Source organism: Cupressus sempervirens, chromosome 8, assembly GCF_028749045.1.
Source record: "Cupressus sempervirens isolate cs-2001-9-10 chromosome 8, ASM2874904v1, whole genome shotgun sequence".
NCBI lineage: Eukaryota > Viridiplantae > Streptophyta > Pinopsida > Cupressales > Cupressaceae > Cupressus > Cupressus sempervirens.
Genome location: NC_143125.1, coordinates 844011193 through 844028284, shown reverse-complemented (window position 1 = coordinate 844028284; position 17092 = coordinate 844011193). Strand labels below are relative to the sequence as shown.

At 37.8% G+C, this 17092-nt stretch overlaps 1 protein-coding gene across 2 annotated transcripts in view; it reads right to left on the bottom strand.

Moving 5' to 3' along the window:
• LOC149545051 (RNA helicase, ATP-dependent, SK12/DOB1 protein) overlaps positions 1–17092 on the bottom strand; it is a 343786-nt gene that overhangs the window by 103649 nt on the left and 223045 nt on the right. For both annotated transcript variants that reach the window (XM_089795559.1, XM_089795557.1), the window contains exons 16-18: positions 4844–4951; positions 4509–4658; positions 3831–3949 (exon numbers count right to left, since the gene is read on the bottom strand). In XM_089795559.1, the coding sequence (XP_089651685.1) occupies positions 3831–3949; positions 4509–4658; positions 4844–4951 (377 nt within the window). The remainder of the gene's footprint in view (positions 1–3830; positions 3950–4508; positions 4659–4843; positions 4952–17092) is intronic.

Sequence of the window (17092 nt, the reverse complement as noted above, 5' to 3'; positions counted from 1 at the left end):
TTTCAGCTAAAGGTGACCATAATGGTAATAACATCTAGATTTTGAAAGATAATGCTGCAGTAGCAGAGCGGGAAATAGAATAAGAAAGGTTTATGTTTTGTGTATTTTAAATTTAATGTTTTCAATAAACGTCCTACATGTGGTGGCATACCTAGAGTAGCAGTTCGATGAGCTCTCCAGATATAGCCACCTAGGACCGGGTGTAGATTCTTTAAATTAGAATAGTTTTGAATGATTGTCAGATTCCAATAATAGGTAGTAGGTAGTTTCGGATTCTTATCCTTTTCTTGGATAGAAGACGGAAAAAAAACATGTGGCCTACTGCATGATTGTCAGATTCCAATAATAGGTAGTAGGCGGTTTTCGGATTCTTATCCTTTTCTTGGGGTAGAAGACGAAAAAACATTTCTCATCCTTTTATTAGAAAAGGAGAGTCAATTTTAAATAAGTCGGTTGGCTATGTAAGAGATTCATTCGAATTTGGGTAATAGAGAAAAGTTTCAGTTTTACCTTAGAAAGGATATAGATAATCGACTATGGAGTTTGGCAGCAATTCGATCTTGGTCTCTCTTGTCAAAGTGCAAATATATTTTCTTTGAGGACATTCCGGGTTAAAGATCTTGGTGTGCGGGTGAAGATAAACTATGGAGATTTATATATTCTGATTAATCCAATCTTGAGTTTGGTTGAGTTCGATCCCGGCTGATTGATGTCGTGCCCCTTGAAGTAACTCAGTTGAGTGAGTATTCCTCCTGAGCTTTCCAAGGTGTGGCTCTGCATCAGATAAAGGTCTCTATCAAAACTACAATCTTTAACACTCCCTCTTAGCAAGAGAGATCTTTAGCTGAACTGTCACACAAGGTTCCAACAAAAAATGTCAATGATAAATTCTAATTATACATATTCAAAACATAATTCATAGAATCACTCAACATGAAAACCTTGTAAGAAACATAACCAATTTTCATCGCAAATTCTCTCAATGTGATATTGTCATGGAATCTCTCAACATGACACTAAGAGAACAATTTCCTCATTGCTAATAATCATGAAATCAATCAACATGATAGATTTGTATTGTAAGACTCACAGCTAAGCCTTTAATCATAGACTCTCTCAACGTGAACTATCTTGGAATATCTCAACATGACATCGAACTCCCATCAAAAAAATCTCTCAACGTGATGACATCATGGACTCTCTCAACATGATGTTCACTATCGCATAATGAAAGAGTTATTATAGCTGATCATACAATCTCATTTATTCACACAAGAATAGAAATAGGCAAAACAAAATAAGATTTACTTTCATCTAAGTCTCAAATTTTACAAATACCACAAGCATCACAAGCATATATAAGAATGAAGGGGATTCCATAAGTACTCCCTCTTAATCAAGAACTACTTTCATCACCAAGAAGAGGTAGCAAATGAATCCTCCCTTTGAATCACAAGCTTCCTCTGAATATGAAATCCTTATCCTGTTGGATACTGCAACCAAGAGAGAGAAAAATCAACCTATCATGAAAGATATATATAGATTAAAGAAAACACTATTCCTAATGCAATAATGCCAGCAATAAACCTAGGATACTTATTTCTAGTTTTCTCCTAAAACAATAAATTCAAAGACTTCTCATGCTATGGTAGGTGTTATTGCTGCCCAGAATCGAGTGACTTCATACACTCAAATTTGCAAATAAAATGGTCAATGAATTCGCAATAAAATTAAATCCAAGCCCAACAATAGAGGAAACCGGCTCACTAAAACATTATTCTTCTAGAGGCCTCCCATATTAAAAACTTATGATTTTGTACGAATCTACATAATCTATTCCAGAACCAGTAAGATCAATTACAATAACCTATGTCTTCAAACAAGGCCATGGTTTTGTACCAAGCACCAGATCCACCTCCATGTATAAGAACAAAATGATTTGACTCTAATTCAGCTGGCAACTTTCCATCCTAATGAAGCAACTACATTGGCTAAAGCAGAGAATTCGACCGAGCACTAGCGCTGCGGGGAGGACCCTTGGGCATCATCAGGGGATCATTTGTCATCGATAATGATCTCTCAAAAGAGTGATCATAGTAAGAAAAGCATGCGCCGGAGCCTATTGGTGGACATAGTCCTTCTGGAAAAGACACATGCTCGCTCTTAATTGGTCAACCTTCAATTTCTACTTCCTCCAAAAGCACACCACACTAAATTTGTTGCCCAAATGCATGTTGGTACAACAAGACAAGAGGCACTCACTTGAGGAGAAGGATGCAACCATTCCATTCTGCTCCACCAAAAGGTTAATAAAAAAAACTTCTTGAAACTAGTTCAAAGACATTAGTCAAAAGTTCAGAGCATGGAGAACATGATTATCTAATCCTCTACATAGATTCTTTGCTAACTGATTAAAAAATAAGCCTTATAAAAACGGTGTCGAAAAGAGACATGAAGACCAAAATATTATCCACTAGCGTCAGTTACAAAACTGCAAGAAACCAACCACAACTGGACACCAAAAGATGTTGGAAGAAGAAGACATAAGATCATATGACATTACGCACAAATGCTACTGCAACTGGCACATTTATTAACTAAATGACATGTCAAAAATAATGTTGCTCCGAGAAAAAAGACAGCTTCTTAACAAAAACGACAAGGAAATAAGAGATAAGAAACGTACGCAATTGAACCTGACTCAAAAGCTGAGTCATACATCAAGGAAGCAAAAACACATAAAACAAAAAAAATTGAGACTACTAAAAATGAGCGATCCTATCATATGAGCCTTGGCAAGAGTCGAAACTATAAATGACACAAAGAAACATAATCAAAGCCAAAGATGATTAGGAAAAACTTATAGAGGTGCTGAGAGAAAATGTTGAGTTTTCTCAATATTCCCCGGTAATGCATACAGATACGCTTTCTTGACAAGAATCAAATCCTTGAAATTGACAATTCTGAAATACAAGAACAAAATAAAATAAAACTGCCACAAAACTTAAAACAAACTTCAGCACTTTGCCATGAACATGATTGTCAACATATGCCTGAGTCTTCATAATTGCTGAAATCTAAATAAGCTCAATAAGTTACTGAGAAACAGAAATACATAAGGGTAAAATAGATACAAAGAACACAACAGATTTATGTAGGGAAAACCCTTTGAGATTGAAGGGAAAACCCAGCACCAACAAAGAAAAAATCCTTTTATTGATCATGAAATGTTCAAGTGTACAATCCTTTCACTTGAAGCGAAATATAAAACCAATAAAGAGATCCTTCACATAACAATCAAAGCTCTCTTCAGTTTTCCATAACTCCTATAATTAAATACAACTCTTTGAATATCCATACCTCAACGCATGTGGACGACACGTCATTTACAGATAATATTACAATAAATGTCATTTTCAGCTGAAGGTGACCATAACGGTAATAACATCTAGATTTCGAGAGAAAAACATCTGTCACAGCTACAACCTTTAACACTTTGTACCCTTATCTCTCTATCCCATGTAGTCATAATTTCATGGAATCAGTTAGCTGAATTGTAATGTTTCTAAACATGATAAATCCAAACTAATAGACATTTGTAGATATTTTATGGATATATGTAGAATTGAACACCATGTAGAGATCCAGAGCATCATATATACTTTAAACAATGAAGTGGATAAAAATTGTTGCTATTCGATCTGCTCTCATGTCATTGTTGTTATTTGTGGACATTATTATATATTAATTTTTGTGGGTATTTAATTAACCAAACTATTCAGCACATCTCTTATGCCATTGATTAAGATATGTAGGAAACAAAATATTACTCAATAGCTGCTCTCATCTTTGATAGCTCTCCCTCTCCCTTCTGAAGTTGTTTTTGTTGTTCATAGACAGCTTGCTGTGCATGAAATTCAGCAAAGCTCCTCTTTAACATGTCCTCTACCTGTGGTTCAAGATTTCAAATCAATTAAATCATCAACATAAAGCTCTAGAATTGTATATATTTTTACAACTAGAATATTTCAATTAGCTAATCATCCCAAGTTATATCCAGCCATGAAAATATTTGAAAAATAAGGTCAATAGCAGTGGTTTTATATAGAACAATAAATTAGCAATGCCCTTAAACTTATGGATCTCATTTGATTAAAAATAAAGATCAATATAATTACCAAATATACCAGTGACATGTTCAACAAGATTAGTTGACATCACATCAAGCACATGCCAAAATAAATTTACATAGAACAATGCCTTTTGTAGTGCAGTTTAGGATCAATAATCTTAATTACAGTAGCCTCCAGTATTAACAGTCCTCCAGTGCATCATATAAACCTACCACTTTACTGTAATTACCAATTGTTTTCACTGAAAGCATCATTCTTACAGTACTTAAATCAATCTTATGATGAATGGGTTGAAAGCCAAATATATTCTGAACTGGCTTTCAGAAACTATGATCTGTAATTATCCAAGTTAATAAAAGAGCCATGCATATATACCTTCAGATCTTCAACACGGAGTAAGTTTAGAATCATGCTGTATGTTAATCGAAACTGGGATTCAAGCTTTGTTGGTTTTCCAGTGATTAGATGTTTCAGGTCACTCTCCTCTGGTACTTCATCCCAACAAATCAGGATGACTATACCCACCTGCAATGAGGATGTTAAAAGGAGGCTTAATCTTAAATCATTCAATACCGCTGCAAAACAGACAAAAGCAAGCAACACAGGACCAAAGCCAGAAAAATGATTATTGAAGTACATGAACTATGCTCTCTTATCTATAGTAGATTATCTACAAAGAACATGAAACTACCCTATTTATATTAACCAACCTCATCTAGCCCTCGACGACCCGCACGCCCAGCCATTTGGGTATATTCACCAGGTAGCAACTGTCTGAATGATTTGCCATCGAACTTTCTCACAGTGTGGAAGGCTACCTGAATCATCAATATTTATCCCTAAACTATGGTCAAAGTCTACCATTACTTTTTAAAAAATCAAAAGAATCAGATTATTTTAATAAGCTCATATATGAAACATGTCCAAAGGCTTAACATAGTAAAATGTTAAAAGATAGAAGCAAAATGAGTAAGTGTTATGTCCCCATTTTCTGGTTCTCTTTTAGTGCAGCTGGTGTTGGTATTCCGGGTTGGTGTCAGAAAGATCAAAGGGGTATTTCAATGTGGCTAATCTTTTTGTATGGGTATATAAGTTTATAATATACATACTGCCCTTTCCCAAAGCCTATTTTGGACACTTCTCCTATACTTATTGTCCTCAGTAAGTTAGTGATGAGCACTCTCAGAGTTTGTTGCTATTTTTACCAATATCAGTGGAGTAGTTTTGATGTTAATCCTGCAATTTGATATAGTATGGAGTTATTAAGTGGTCTTTATTTAAATGTCACGATGGAAAATAGTTAGATAAAAGTGGTCTTTTATTTTAAGTATCACAAGCGAAAATATTAAATAAAAGTGAAGTTATCGGTTTGGATTTGGGTTCAGGTATGAGAACCATGCATGTGGGTGTGTGAATTTTTTTAGGGATTTGGGTACGTATAGGTACATGTGTCTATATATCGGTATGTATGGGTACGTATGGGTGTGGGTACAAATGTGTGATGAAAGAACCCAACACTTGATGTCGTACTTTAAGGATTCTTCCTGAAACAATTCCTCATTCGCTGGCCTACTGCTGTTCAAGAACCGAGCTGCCTCACTAATGTTAACGAATTTGAAAAGGCGGTAGTCGGGGGGGAGGGCCGACCACGGAGGACTGGCCTAGAATGTTGTAAAGAGTGGAGGTGTGGGAAACCAGCAAGTTGAGGTCTAAGGCAATGGAGGGGGGGTTTGCTAAGGAAAAGGGTCTACTCGAAGACCTTGGGGGATTGAAAGAACGAGGCCTGAAGGGATCAACTAGAAGTGGGATGAATGCAAGCTGTTTTCAGCACGAGAGGAGGCGGTAAGAGTGCTTTCGTTGGTCAGAGGAAGCCGGATGAAGGGTGGAGGCTGTAGGCATGGTGCGGTGAAAGGACTTGCAATCATTATCAAACCACTAGCTATGGGGGCAAGCGTTCTTGTAAACAAGCGATGCGGTTAAGGGGTGGTGTGGTATGTGATAGAGAGGCGGGTTTCCTCCCAAATGGATGTGCAAAGATAGTCATGCAAAGGAGGTGGCACTCTCCTCAGGAGGAGTCACTGCACAACCTTCGGCGAAGACTTCTAGGACACCAAGACCCCTAAGACTAAGGGACCAACTCCAAAGAAGCCTAAAGATACCCAGACCAAGAAGATGGTGAAGGAGAAGGACCTAGCTAAAGAAAAAGCTCAAGAAAAGGTAAAGAAGATGATAATTGAAAGAATTAAGAAACAAGGTATGATCAATAATTTTGAGAAGTACTATCACAGGTATGAGAGTGAAGATCAGAAATTATTAGAAGATTCGGTTAATGCTAATTTGTTGGATTTTACAAGAAACTTCATAGAGATTCAGTGGAGTATCCCTGGTGAATTATTTGGGAAATTAGATATTACAAGATAGAGGGTATTAGAAGAGTATTAAAGGATTAAGGGGTATAAACTGCGTGAAATGTGTGATCTAATCACTTATACTGAGATGCACAATATTTTGAGTAAGGCTAAAGATAAGATGAGAACAATCAAGATTATGGCCAGCAAATATGAAGAAATTGGAGAGGAAATAGACAGGGTTATCTCTAAAGTTCTGATGGAGATTGACTATAAAGGTGTGCAAACACTTGCAACTAAGCCAAAGGGTATAAATATTAGAGACCAAACTATTACACCTACTAAAGAAGCAAAAGAGGTAAATCAATGTTTCAGTTTTGATCAGCACCCTGATTTCTTTGCATCAGGTGTACCTATTACTTTAAAGCCTTCTAAGGAGGAATAAGAGAAGAATTTCATCATGGGAAATTTCATTTCCAATAAAGAAATTCGTGAGATAGTGCTTGAGGCTAAGGATATCACAGTGGAAGCAGAAGAAGAGGAAGATCAAGAGGAGAAAGAGAAGAAAGTTAAAAGATGACAATATGACTAAAGTTGAGATCAGAGAAGTGATCAATAAAGGTAAACCTTCAATGATCACAATTAATGAACTTGATCAAGATAGTGTTCAGGTGGAACCTTCTTCGCTACAACGAGTTGAGAGTAGCATTGACCCTACTGATAAGGGTGATGTTGCTAAGAGAACAGTTGAAAAAGTGGAAAATCTCATAGAGACTCCCTCTACATTAGACAAACCCTCATTGTCGGCAAGTGATCTTGGCAAGGCACTTGCAAGTGTGGATAAGGAAGGTGACCTTGAGACATTTGATGAAGACCAGTTGATGAAGATGAATTAATGAAGATATCCATGATGGCTTTTGCTAAGGCAAAAGAAAGATCTAAAAGAAAGGAAGAGAAGAAAGCTAGACTATTGAGTAGAGCACTTGAGAATTGCAATAAAAATTTGCCTATTCCTATGACTTTTCAACGAGAAGATCTTGTAGATAACATAGGAAGAGTACTAGATGAGTTTGATACTTATTTTCAGTCATTGGCGCAAGCGATAGGGACAAAGAAAGAAAGGAACACAAGACTGGGAGTTTTAATAAGGTATGTGCCTCCATTGCTACTGACACAAAACTAGTTGATGTACGTATTAATGAATTTAAGACTTGTCTTTCGGAAGGTAAGAAGCTTTATATTCATTGCATTAGATCAGCTAAATATGTATCTAATGTTTACCGTATAGGGTAAAGATACTTTAATGCATGTAGTATAGCACAATACAACACAAAACAGATACTTTATTCATATAGGCAATATGCATATTACAATAACTCCAATGAATACAACGATGATTCCAAGTCCATTTCAAACGATGTACATATACCTTCCCGAAGGGGTGACTCAACCGTCACACGCCCGTTCAGATACAATTCTACCCATCAGCCACAATATAGAATTTACCGACAACATCATCCCCCCCAAAAAGAAAAGTCATCTCCGGACAACAATTACAAAATATCCGAGACAAAGTAACAAAATAGAATACACTAACTATGACCAACTATAATAGGATAGATCTTTTTCCATCACATCACATTCACATTTCTCTTGTGCTTGCACCAAACTAGACTCCAAAAACACGTTGCATCTATAGCCCCTACTAACACAGTACTGTCACCTTAGCCAATCTGACCTTGATAGCCACCCGAGCTGCATTCTCTACTTCCAACGCCTGGGTACACTGAGCCAAGTGTCGCTCTACTACCTCTAGCTGGATGATCAGCTCCTCCCGAGCTCTCTATGCATCCACCAAGACAGCCTCACGTCCAACACCTACTCCGAGTGCCTCAAAGCGTATCACCCCTCTCGAAAGGCTTGCTCTAGTGCTCTCTACACCTCTGGCACACAGACACTCTATGCCTGCAGCAACTCCAAGTCTCATCAACTAGTCATGCTTCCCATGACTGATAACTACATTGACTGAGGGTCTAGAGGGCAACACCCCCAACAGCGTCAAGGGGTAGCGCCCGCCACCAAGACCAAATTAGCACTCTCAAACCCACACAAAAAGTACATGGAACACACCATTTTTGTTATTTTCTTCCAATCCCACACTCTTTTTGCCAACTGCTTATGTTTTCTTCATTACCTATTTATGTTTGTCCCTCCGATACCATAGGTTAGCCATTGTCAATTGTTTTGATTTGTCGTCATTTTTTTCTGTTTTTTTTTAGAACCTCCTATCACCCTTCTTTTGTGTCGACCCTTGTATCAACTTATGTCGTACGGTCGTGCAATGCTTTATAATTGCTTTGTACCTTGTTTGTATCGTCTTCTCAGTTTGAAGGTTGTACGGTATTGTCTCACTTGCTAAGTGTTCTACCTCACCTATAGCGGTGGTCGTACAACCACCTATAACTCCTGTATGAGCCATACGATGGACTTGGCTTGCATGCTTCTAATTTCTCTCCCTGTACGGCCGTACAAAATTGCTCTCAATGTTCTACTATTGTTCATATGATGACCAATTCCTTCTTGATGAATGTCGTACGGTGACCAATTACTATGTCACCTATAGCCGTATGGCAATTGTCTTTGCTTTCAACTTGCCATACAGTACTTCCTTCCCTACCACCGTATGATGATTTCCTAACCGTACGGCATGGCCTTTTGAGTTTCTCTATTCTTTCCCTCCCCAGGTATGCCCGTACAGCCGTACGGTGTCTTCCAAGTGTTTATTGTTCAAATTACTCTATGTTGGGCATCGATTGCAAGGCCGTACTACCCAATTCACTGACTAGTACGGTGTTTCGTTTCTTTACTTCTTGCTCGTTGTACGGAATTGACTTTCCTCCAGATACTGCTCTCACATACCATACAATGATTATTTCAATACTTTACCTCCTGCTAGGCCGTACGGCTTTGTTTTGTAGTGACCGTACCCCCTTTTATTCTCCTCCACACATGGTTGTACAGTGGTTGCTTTTCAGAATCTCCAAGGCCGTGTTGGTTATCAAAACCGCAGATTGGAATCTTACGAGCCTTGCCTGCTCAATGCTGGGATATCCAACTGGTTAAGGCCAACTTGACGGAACTGAACAACACGGTTCGAGTTCCTTGCACTTCTGGTGAGTGTACCTGATCCTGGACAACAACCTTACATCCAAGATCCTTATAGCAGATTGGTTAGAGCACAAATAGAGTGAAAGTTTCCAAATGGCAAGAATAATAGAAAACTTTAAGTTTGCAAATTATGGGTTAGGAATAATAAATGAATATATGAATTTTTGTAAATAAAAAATAATGATTGCAACAAATGAATATATTAATTCTTTAAAGGAAGGATATGAAATAATTGCCAGCTATAGATTTGAATTATGAAAAAATATAAAGACCAGTGCCAAAGGGTGATAGAGTCAGAACTATAAGTTTTCACATACAACTTTATGATGTTATGTACATTGAATTTATAAATAGTTTAGTCATCAGGATGCGATAAATCAATTGTTTTTACGCATATTTAAACTAGTCTATAATATTTTAACCCTTATTAGGACAAAATAGATACAAATAAGGAAACAAGTAAAATATTTCACAATATTTGTATTTGTCAAGTTCAAATAGCCACAATTGATTTGATCTACTTACTCTGACAATAAATTATTTATAAAATTGAGAAATGATCATAAAGGACGAACTATATAGTATTCTTGACTTCTAAAAACTTTAAGCAAATAAAATAAATAAATACTTCTTACTGATCATGCCGGAAATAAAATACACTGGAGACAATCCTTACAAACGATCCACCCAATGCATTTGACTCTAAAGTCGCATATAAAAAATACATTTGCTCAATAATCCGCATCCACAGACTTAGTTCAAAATTTCATTCTTCACCATTGAAAGAATAAAATATATCATAATGTATACCATAGGTAAAAAGTAAAAATATGGATATGAATATCGTCCCCTCATTTGTTTTCAAACTCCTATATATATAAACAACGGAGAGGTATGTTCTCAACCATCGCAGCTCTTAAAAAATAACTAACCAATGTTTAATGTTTTAAATATAATTTTAAATAAAACAAATACTACCGCCAGTTAATCAATTTTGCTTTATGTATCTTTATCCACACATACTCGCATCCTTTGTGTTCACTATTTGAATATTAAATCATTGATTTATGATGCGTGCTTGGATTCTTTTGGTGCTTGTGTAGAATGTCCTGTGAGCGCCATTTCAAACTGATCCCTCCACCTGTATTATTCCTGAAGATTATTTACGTTGAGTACAATCATCCTTCCATGGATTGCTGATCTCAAAACCGGCGTGGTTATGACCTGGAGCAGATGTTTTTTAACCAGCATCAGAGAAATCATTGTGCCTTCCTCTCAAGCACACATTTGTGAACTTTGCTGCTTTCTCACAGTGTTTGATTCAAGGCCCGATACATATTCCTTACCTGCAATCAAACACACAAATCGATTAGTAATGAAGAAGACGAATCCACTGTTTGCGCGGTTCTGGAGAGTATCCCCTCTGAGATTTTAATCATGGTGCGAGGCACCAAAAATTGCGCAGCATGTGAAACTCCTCACTGAAGACAAAATCCGGCAAACGCCTCATGCTACAAATTTTTGAAAATTACATATATAGAAATCACTTCACTGATAATCAAATAATGATGCATCTCAGAAGAATTCTCGACTTCAAGGAGTGAATCAGCATGTGCAAGAGTTTAACCTATGGCCTGCCCCATCCTCACTCGAAGCTTCAAGTTTCTGTAGAATGGTACTATATACCTGCAATGGATCCATGATTTTCTTCCTTATCAAAATAACTTCTCATTTCTTGATTTTAATGACAAGGCACCTGTAATCTATTTTCAAAACGAATATAAAATATGTGAAGTGCATGATCAGATTGGAACTAATAGAACTATTGTCTAAATAAAACTTCTGGACCATTGATAATGACTTCCACAGAAAGAAAAGTGGCACTCAGGCTGAAGATTCAATGGGTTTTACAAATTTCTCATCCATAAAATAATGTCTTAAGCAAGTTCAAGAACTAACTCTAACAGAGCTTAAGACGGTAAATGTTGCTGGCTGACTCATTTTACAAATTCCCAATATTCATTTCTGATTTGTTCAAAGTTTTGCAAATTGATGATCACTTTATAAAGGTGTCTCCGTATCACACTACACAATTATTTTCAATTGAATCGTTGTTAAATATGACAACAGTTTCTTTGTAGAAATTGCATCCTTCGAAGTGGCTGCTTGGCTTAAATACCATCGCTGACAGGATATTTTACCATGAATTCTTTTTCAGAGAAGAATTTATCTTTAAAATATATTACTAATATTGCACCTGTTGTATGCATCTTAATACATTCCAAGCTCTAAAAGCATGCTCGCTTTAAGAGACCTAGCCATATTTTGATTTAGGTTTTATTGGGATGATCAAATCAAACTGACTCCCGATTAACTTTGCTGCTATACCATTACTCATGCTCACACAGTACCATTTCTATTCAATGGAGTCCATATGCATGATTTGACAATTTTGGACCTATACGCTGACATGTAAATTTCATCAGACCTTTACAAATATATTTCTATTTTACATCCGAATCAAAATGAAGTCCAATGCTCATAGCCAACACCTTGATCGTGACCTATGATGAGGTCCATGATAAGTCTGAAAATTGATGCCAGTGGTTTCATTGCTGATTGGGTCTTTAGAACAACATACCTATCATTTCACAAAAGTTGTATCAGACCAATACCACCACTTAAAACAGGAACATCAGATCTTCATTACTCTTTGTTGACTATGTTGTTCAGAGATACTTTGTATGTCTTTGTATTCAAATGAAATTTCTTTATAGCAGTCATTTCCTTTCAGTATTGCTAGACTGTTAGAACATAATCTGATCCAGGATCAAAAGCTTAATGCCCTCATCAGCTCTATCGAGGTAGAGAAATGTTCCAATATGCACAACTATAACTGAATAACTATAAGTATGATAGTAGCACATTTGGAAATGAGGATTACGCTTAGTGAATATGAAGATTCTTTCCTTGGCATGGCATTTGGGACCTTGAGTTTTGGAAAATTTATGTTTCATCAGGCCGTACCGTCCTTTTCCCTTTGCTTGCAATGATTGCTTTCATACACGTTTAGAAATTTATTGATGATAACCATACTTCCTTTTGTCATACGGCTAAGCCTCTTCCCTACACATGGCCGTACGGATAAGCCTCTCCTTTTGCTTGTCTTCTTGCCATACAAAAGGTCGCACGATATCAGGGTATCTTTTGCAATGTACTTCAGTGTGTCTTCTCTCGTCGTCCACTGTGCTCCAAGTGTTGTACAGTGCTATTCTCTTGTCAACGTTCTTAGCTAGTCCTACAATACCTTTTCACAATCTAAATTGTTCGTAAAGTGAGCTTATATACCTTCTATGCTTTAAAAGTTATCAAGACCATACGCTCAAAGTCCATATTTCCTCATTACACATATTAATATTTATCTCTTTTCTTCAGCTTACTTCTAAAAAATTTAATATTTTATTTTACACTTTATTTTACATATATACACCAATATTTATTATTTTTAGATTGTCTCTCAATTGTTCGTCCACGGAGGTGAGTTATTTCTTTCATGATAGACTTCTAGCTTCGACCCTTTCACTACATCAGCTACTTCCTACTTGTCGAGCGTACATAATTTTATTGCTCTGTTATCGCCCACTTCGTGGATTTTATATGACCCGACCCACTTTATTTTAAATTTTCCTGGTTTGATCTCGTTGCGACCATTATACTTCAGCACTAGTTGTCCTGATCAAAATCTGTTCAACTTTATGTGCTTGTCGTGCCATGCCTTATGCCTGTTCTGTACAACTTTCATGACCCATTGTGCCTGCAATCGTCATTCATCAAGTTTATTTAAATTATACCATCCCTCCCTTAAGCTTTCCATGTCACCCAACTTATTCTCAATTGTTATCCTAAAACTCAGTACCATGAATTCCGTCAATACCACTGCCTCCTATCCGTACATCAACTGAAACGGAGTATGTCCTGTAGTTACTTTATATGAAGTACAGTATGCCCATAGGGCTGATGGTAACTTTTCTTCCCAATCTTCTCCCTCAACTGCACAGGATTTATAAATCACTCCGAACGAAATCTTGTTCGTGGCTTTTGCCTGTCCATTGGCTCTCGGATAGTACGGAGTCGACAATGAATGCTAGATTTTAAATTTAGTAGTGAGCAATCGGATGACATGATTAACAAAGTGTCCTCCCCGATCACTTGTCAACTGCAGTGGAATGTCGTATCTGGTGATGATTTGCTCATAAATGAATCTTGTTGCACTTATTGCCGAGTTATCCGGTAGTGCACGTGCCTCCACCCACTTAGTCAGGTTCTCTGTCGCTACCGCAATGTATCAGCACCATCTAGTTTTGCTCACCTTCAGAGGTCTGACGAAGTCCAATCCCCATCTTTCAAAGAGTTCCTATGCGTGTGACGGATTCAGCGGCATGAAGTCCCTCTTTAATGGTTTCCCAGCTCGCTAACACGTGTCGCATACAATGACCCACTCCCTTGCATCATTGTGTATGGTTTGCCACCATAGTCCTACCAAAAGTATCTTCCATGCAGTTGTGTCTAACCCCATGTGTCCTCCTGTCGGTCCTTCATGCGCTTCCTTTAGTACCTTTGGAATTTCCTCCTCTAGGACGCACTACCTTAGAATCTGATCAGGTCCTATTTTGTATAATAACCCATTGGTTAATTGAAACATTCAACTCCTTAGCACCAATTTCCTTCTCTCATTTGGTCGCATTTCGCTCAGAAACTATCTTCTTGATAGATATTCTCCAATATGTGTGTACTAGGATGGTAGTACTGTAACATGAAATAGATGTGCATCTGGAAAATCATCATTAACTCCCTCTAGTGGCTCCCCTGATTTTATTCTTGACAGATGATCTACACTGACTTTTCCCTGGCCACACCACAATCTTAAATGTGAACTCCTGTAATAATAGCAACCATTGACTTATTCTTCCTTGAATAATCGGCTTATTCACCAAGTATAGCAGTGCCTAATGATCTACGTAGAATACGATTGGCATCGCCAACAAATAATGTATGAACCTTTGCACTGCATACACCATCCCTAACGCCTCTCGCTCCATCATACTATAGTTTTTTCTGCCTTCGATAACAATCTGCTTGCAAATTCACTGGATGGTCCAATCCGTGGTCACCTGCCTACACCAGTGTTGCTCCAATGGCATAATTCAATACATCTACATGAACATGAAATTCTTTGTCCCAATTCAGATAGGCTAGAATCGCGTGCCATGGCCAATCTTGTTTTCAATCCCTCAAAAGCTTCATTCTGTTCAGCTTCCCATTTGTAAGGTTCGCCCTTGCAGATGAGTTTGTCCAGCGGGTACGAAACTTTCGCAAAGTTCTTAATAAATCTTCGGTAATATGCCCTAAAAATGACTTCACTTCTGATACATCCATCAAGGGTGGCATCTCCAAGGTCACGCGGACCTTGTCCCGATACATCTTCAACCCTGCTTTACAAACTATGTGTCCAAGCAGCTTTCCCTGTGGCACCATGAACCTACACTTCTTTGCGTTAATCGCCAATCTTGCTCATCTACACCTCTCCATGCATTCTCCGAGTGTCGTTATGTGTTTATCCTCTTCGCTAAAGATTGACCAATCATCTAGGAATGCTTTAAAACTTCCAATAGACATTTTATCAAATATATGTCAGATAATCCTTTGAAATGTCGTCCGGGCATGGCACAATCCGAATGGTATCCTGTTGTATGCATATACTCCATCTTCCACAATGAATGTCGTTTTTAATTTGTCTTCCTCTACGATGCATATCTGATTGTACCTCGAGAATCTGTCCATGAATTAATAAATCTCATGCCTCGCTACTTCCTCCAAGATACTCTCTATAAATGGTATCGGAAACAAGTCTTTAATTGTTACCGCATTTAGACATCGAAAGTCTACGCATATTCTTATCTGCGTTGTGTCCTTTTTCAAAGATATCACAATTGGTGATACACAGTCACTCGTCTGCACTCTAAAAATGATTCCTGCCTCCAACATTCTTTTGATTTCTTCCATGACCCTTGCCGCATAGTTTTTATTCATTCGGTACGGTCGTTTCCATACGGGTACTACACCTTCAATCAATGGTATCCGATGGACACATAGCTCTGGTGGCACTTCTTTTAAGTCTTTATACGTCCAAGTGAAAACATCCTTGTACTCCATAAATATTTTGAACGCTGCCACTTTCAAAACTGGGTTCCAATCATCTCCTACAAGAATGTTTTTCAGATTTTCCTCATCACCCAAGTTCATTGTTTTCACTGTAGGCTCTTCATACTTCATCGGTTTATCTTCACTGAATGTATGGGTCGGTGTTTCATCCACCTACACTTCTCCCTCTTTCAATTCACTATACTCCTTTGGAAACTCATTGCCTTCTTTTTCTTCCTCGACACCCAACGTATTGCAGATCGAAAAGAGCTCATAATCTTCCATTTGCCAGTGTAGCAATCCATTCACCGAATCTAGGTCATCATTAGTCGACCCTCCTTCCAATCTCAACACCCCTTCTTCATTTGGTTCCATCCTCTTTTTTCCTTCGTCATTACTCTCGCCTTCGCCTTCTGAGTTTGACGATGCTACCTCTTCCCCTACCATTTGTGTATACAAGTCAATTATAAATCTTTTGCCTCTGCGCTCCATGGATAGGGTGTTTCATTTCTAATCATGTTTTACGTTTGCTTCCACCAACCACCCCCGTCCAAGGATGGCGTCGTACCCTCTTCTCTTCAACGAGATGACTACAAAATCTAGTAGAAATGGTTGCATCCCGATCTTTACCGGATATGCCATCAAAGTTCCCAACGGTTTTATCCCATGCTGATCTGCCGTGAGTAACTGGACAGTATGTCACCACAGCATGGGTTGTCCTAGCTTTTTCCAAATATCTTCTGGTAGCACGTTCATGCCCAATCCTCCGTCTACAATTGTATCTATTAGTACAATGCCCAAAATACCCATCTCAACTACTGTCAAATGCCTTCTTGTCATAAGTGCCAGTAGCATCGGGTCTACTGCCATTCTTCCATTACTATCCCTTCCTGTTTCCTTCGTGACTCTCACGGGCAGCGTCATATTCATGATGCCCATTCGCAACTGTGGCATTGTGAGAATGTCATTTAATTTAATAGGAACTTCTATTTGCATTATCTGCCTCATCATGTTTTGTTCCGCCAAGTTCTTTTTTGAAGTTTCGGCAGTGTCTTTTACTTGTGATTTCCCTATTTTCATCTACCTTTCTAGCTATATTCGTGCTTTTTGTAGCCTCTCCTTCTCTTCTTCTGCATTAGGGTATTTTGCTTTCTTCGCCTATTCACGTGTGACCCCAATATCTTCTCATCACTTGTTTCAATGCTTAATAGATTTACACCTTGCTTTGGCCATTTTGAATCT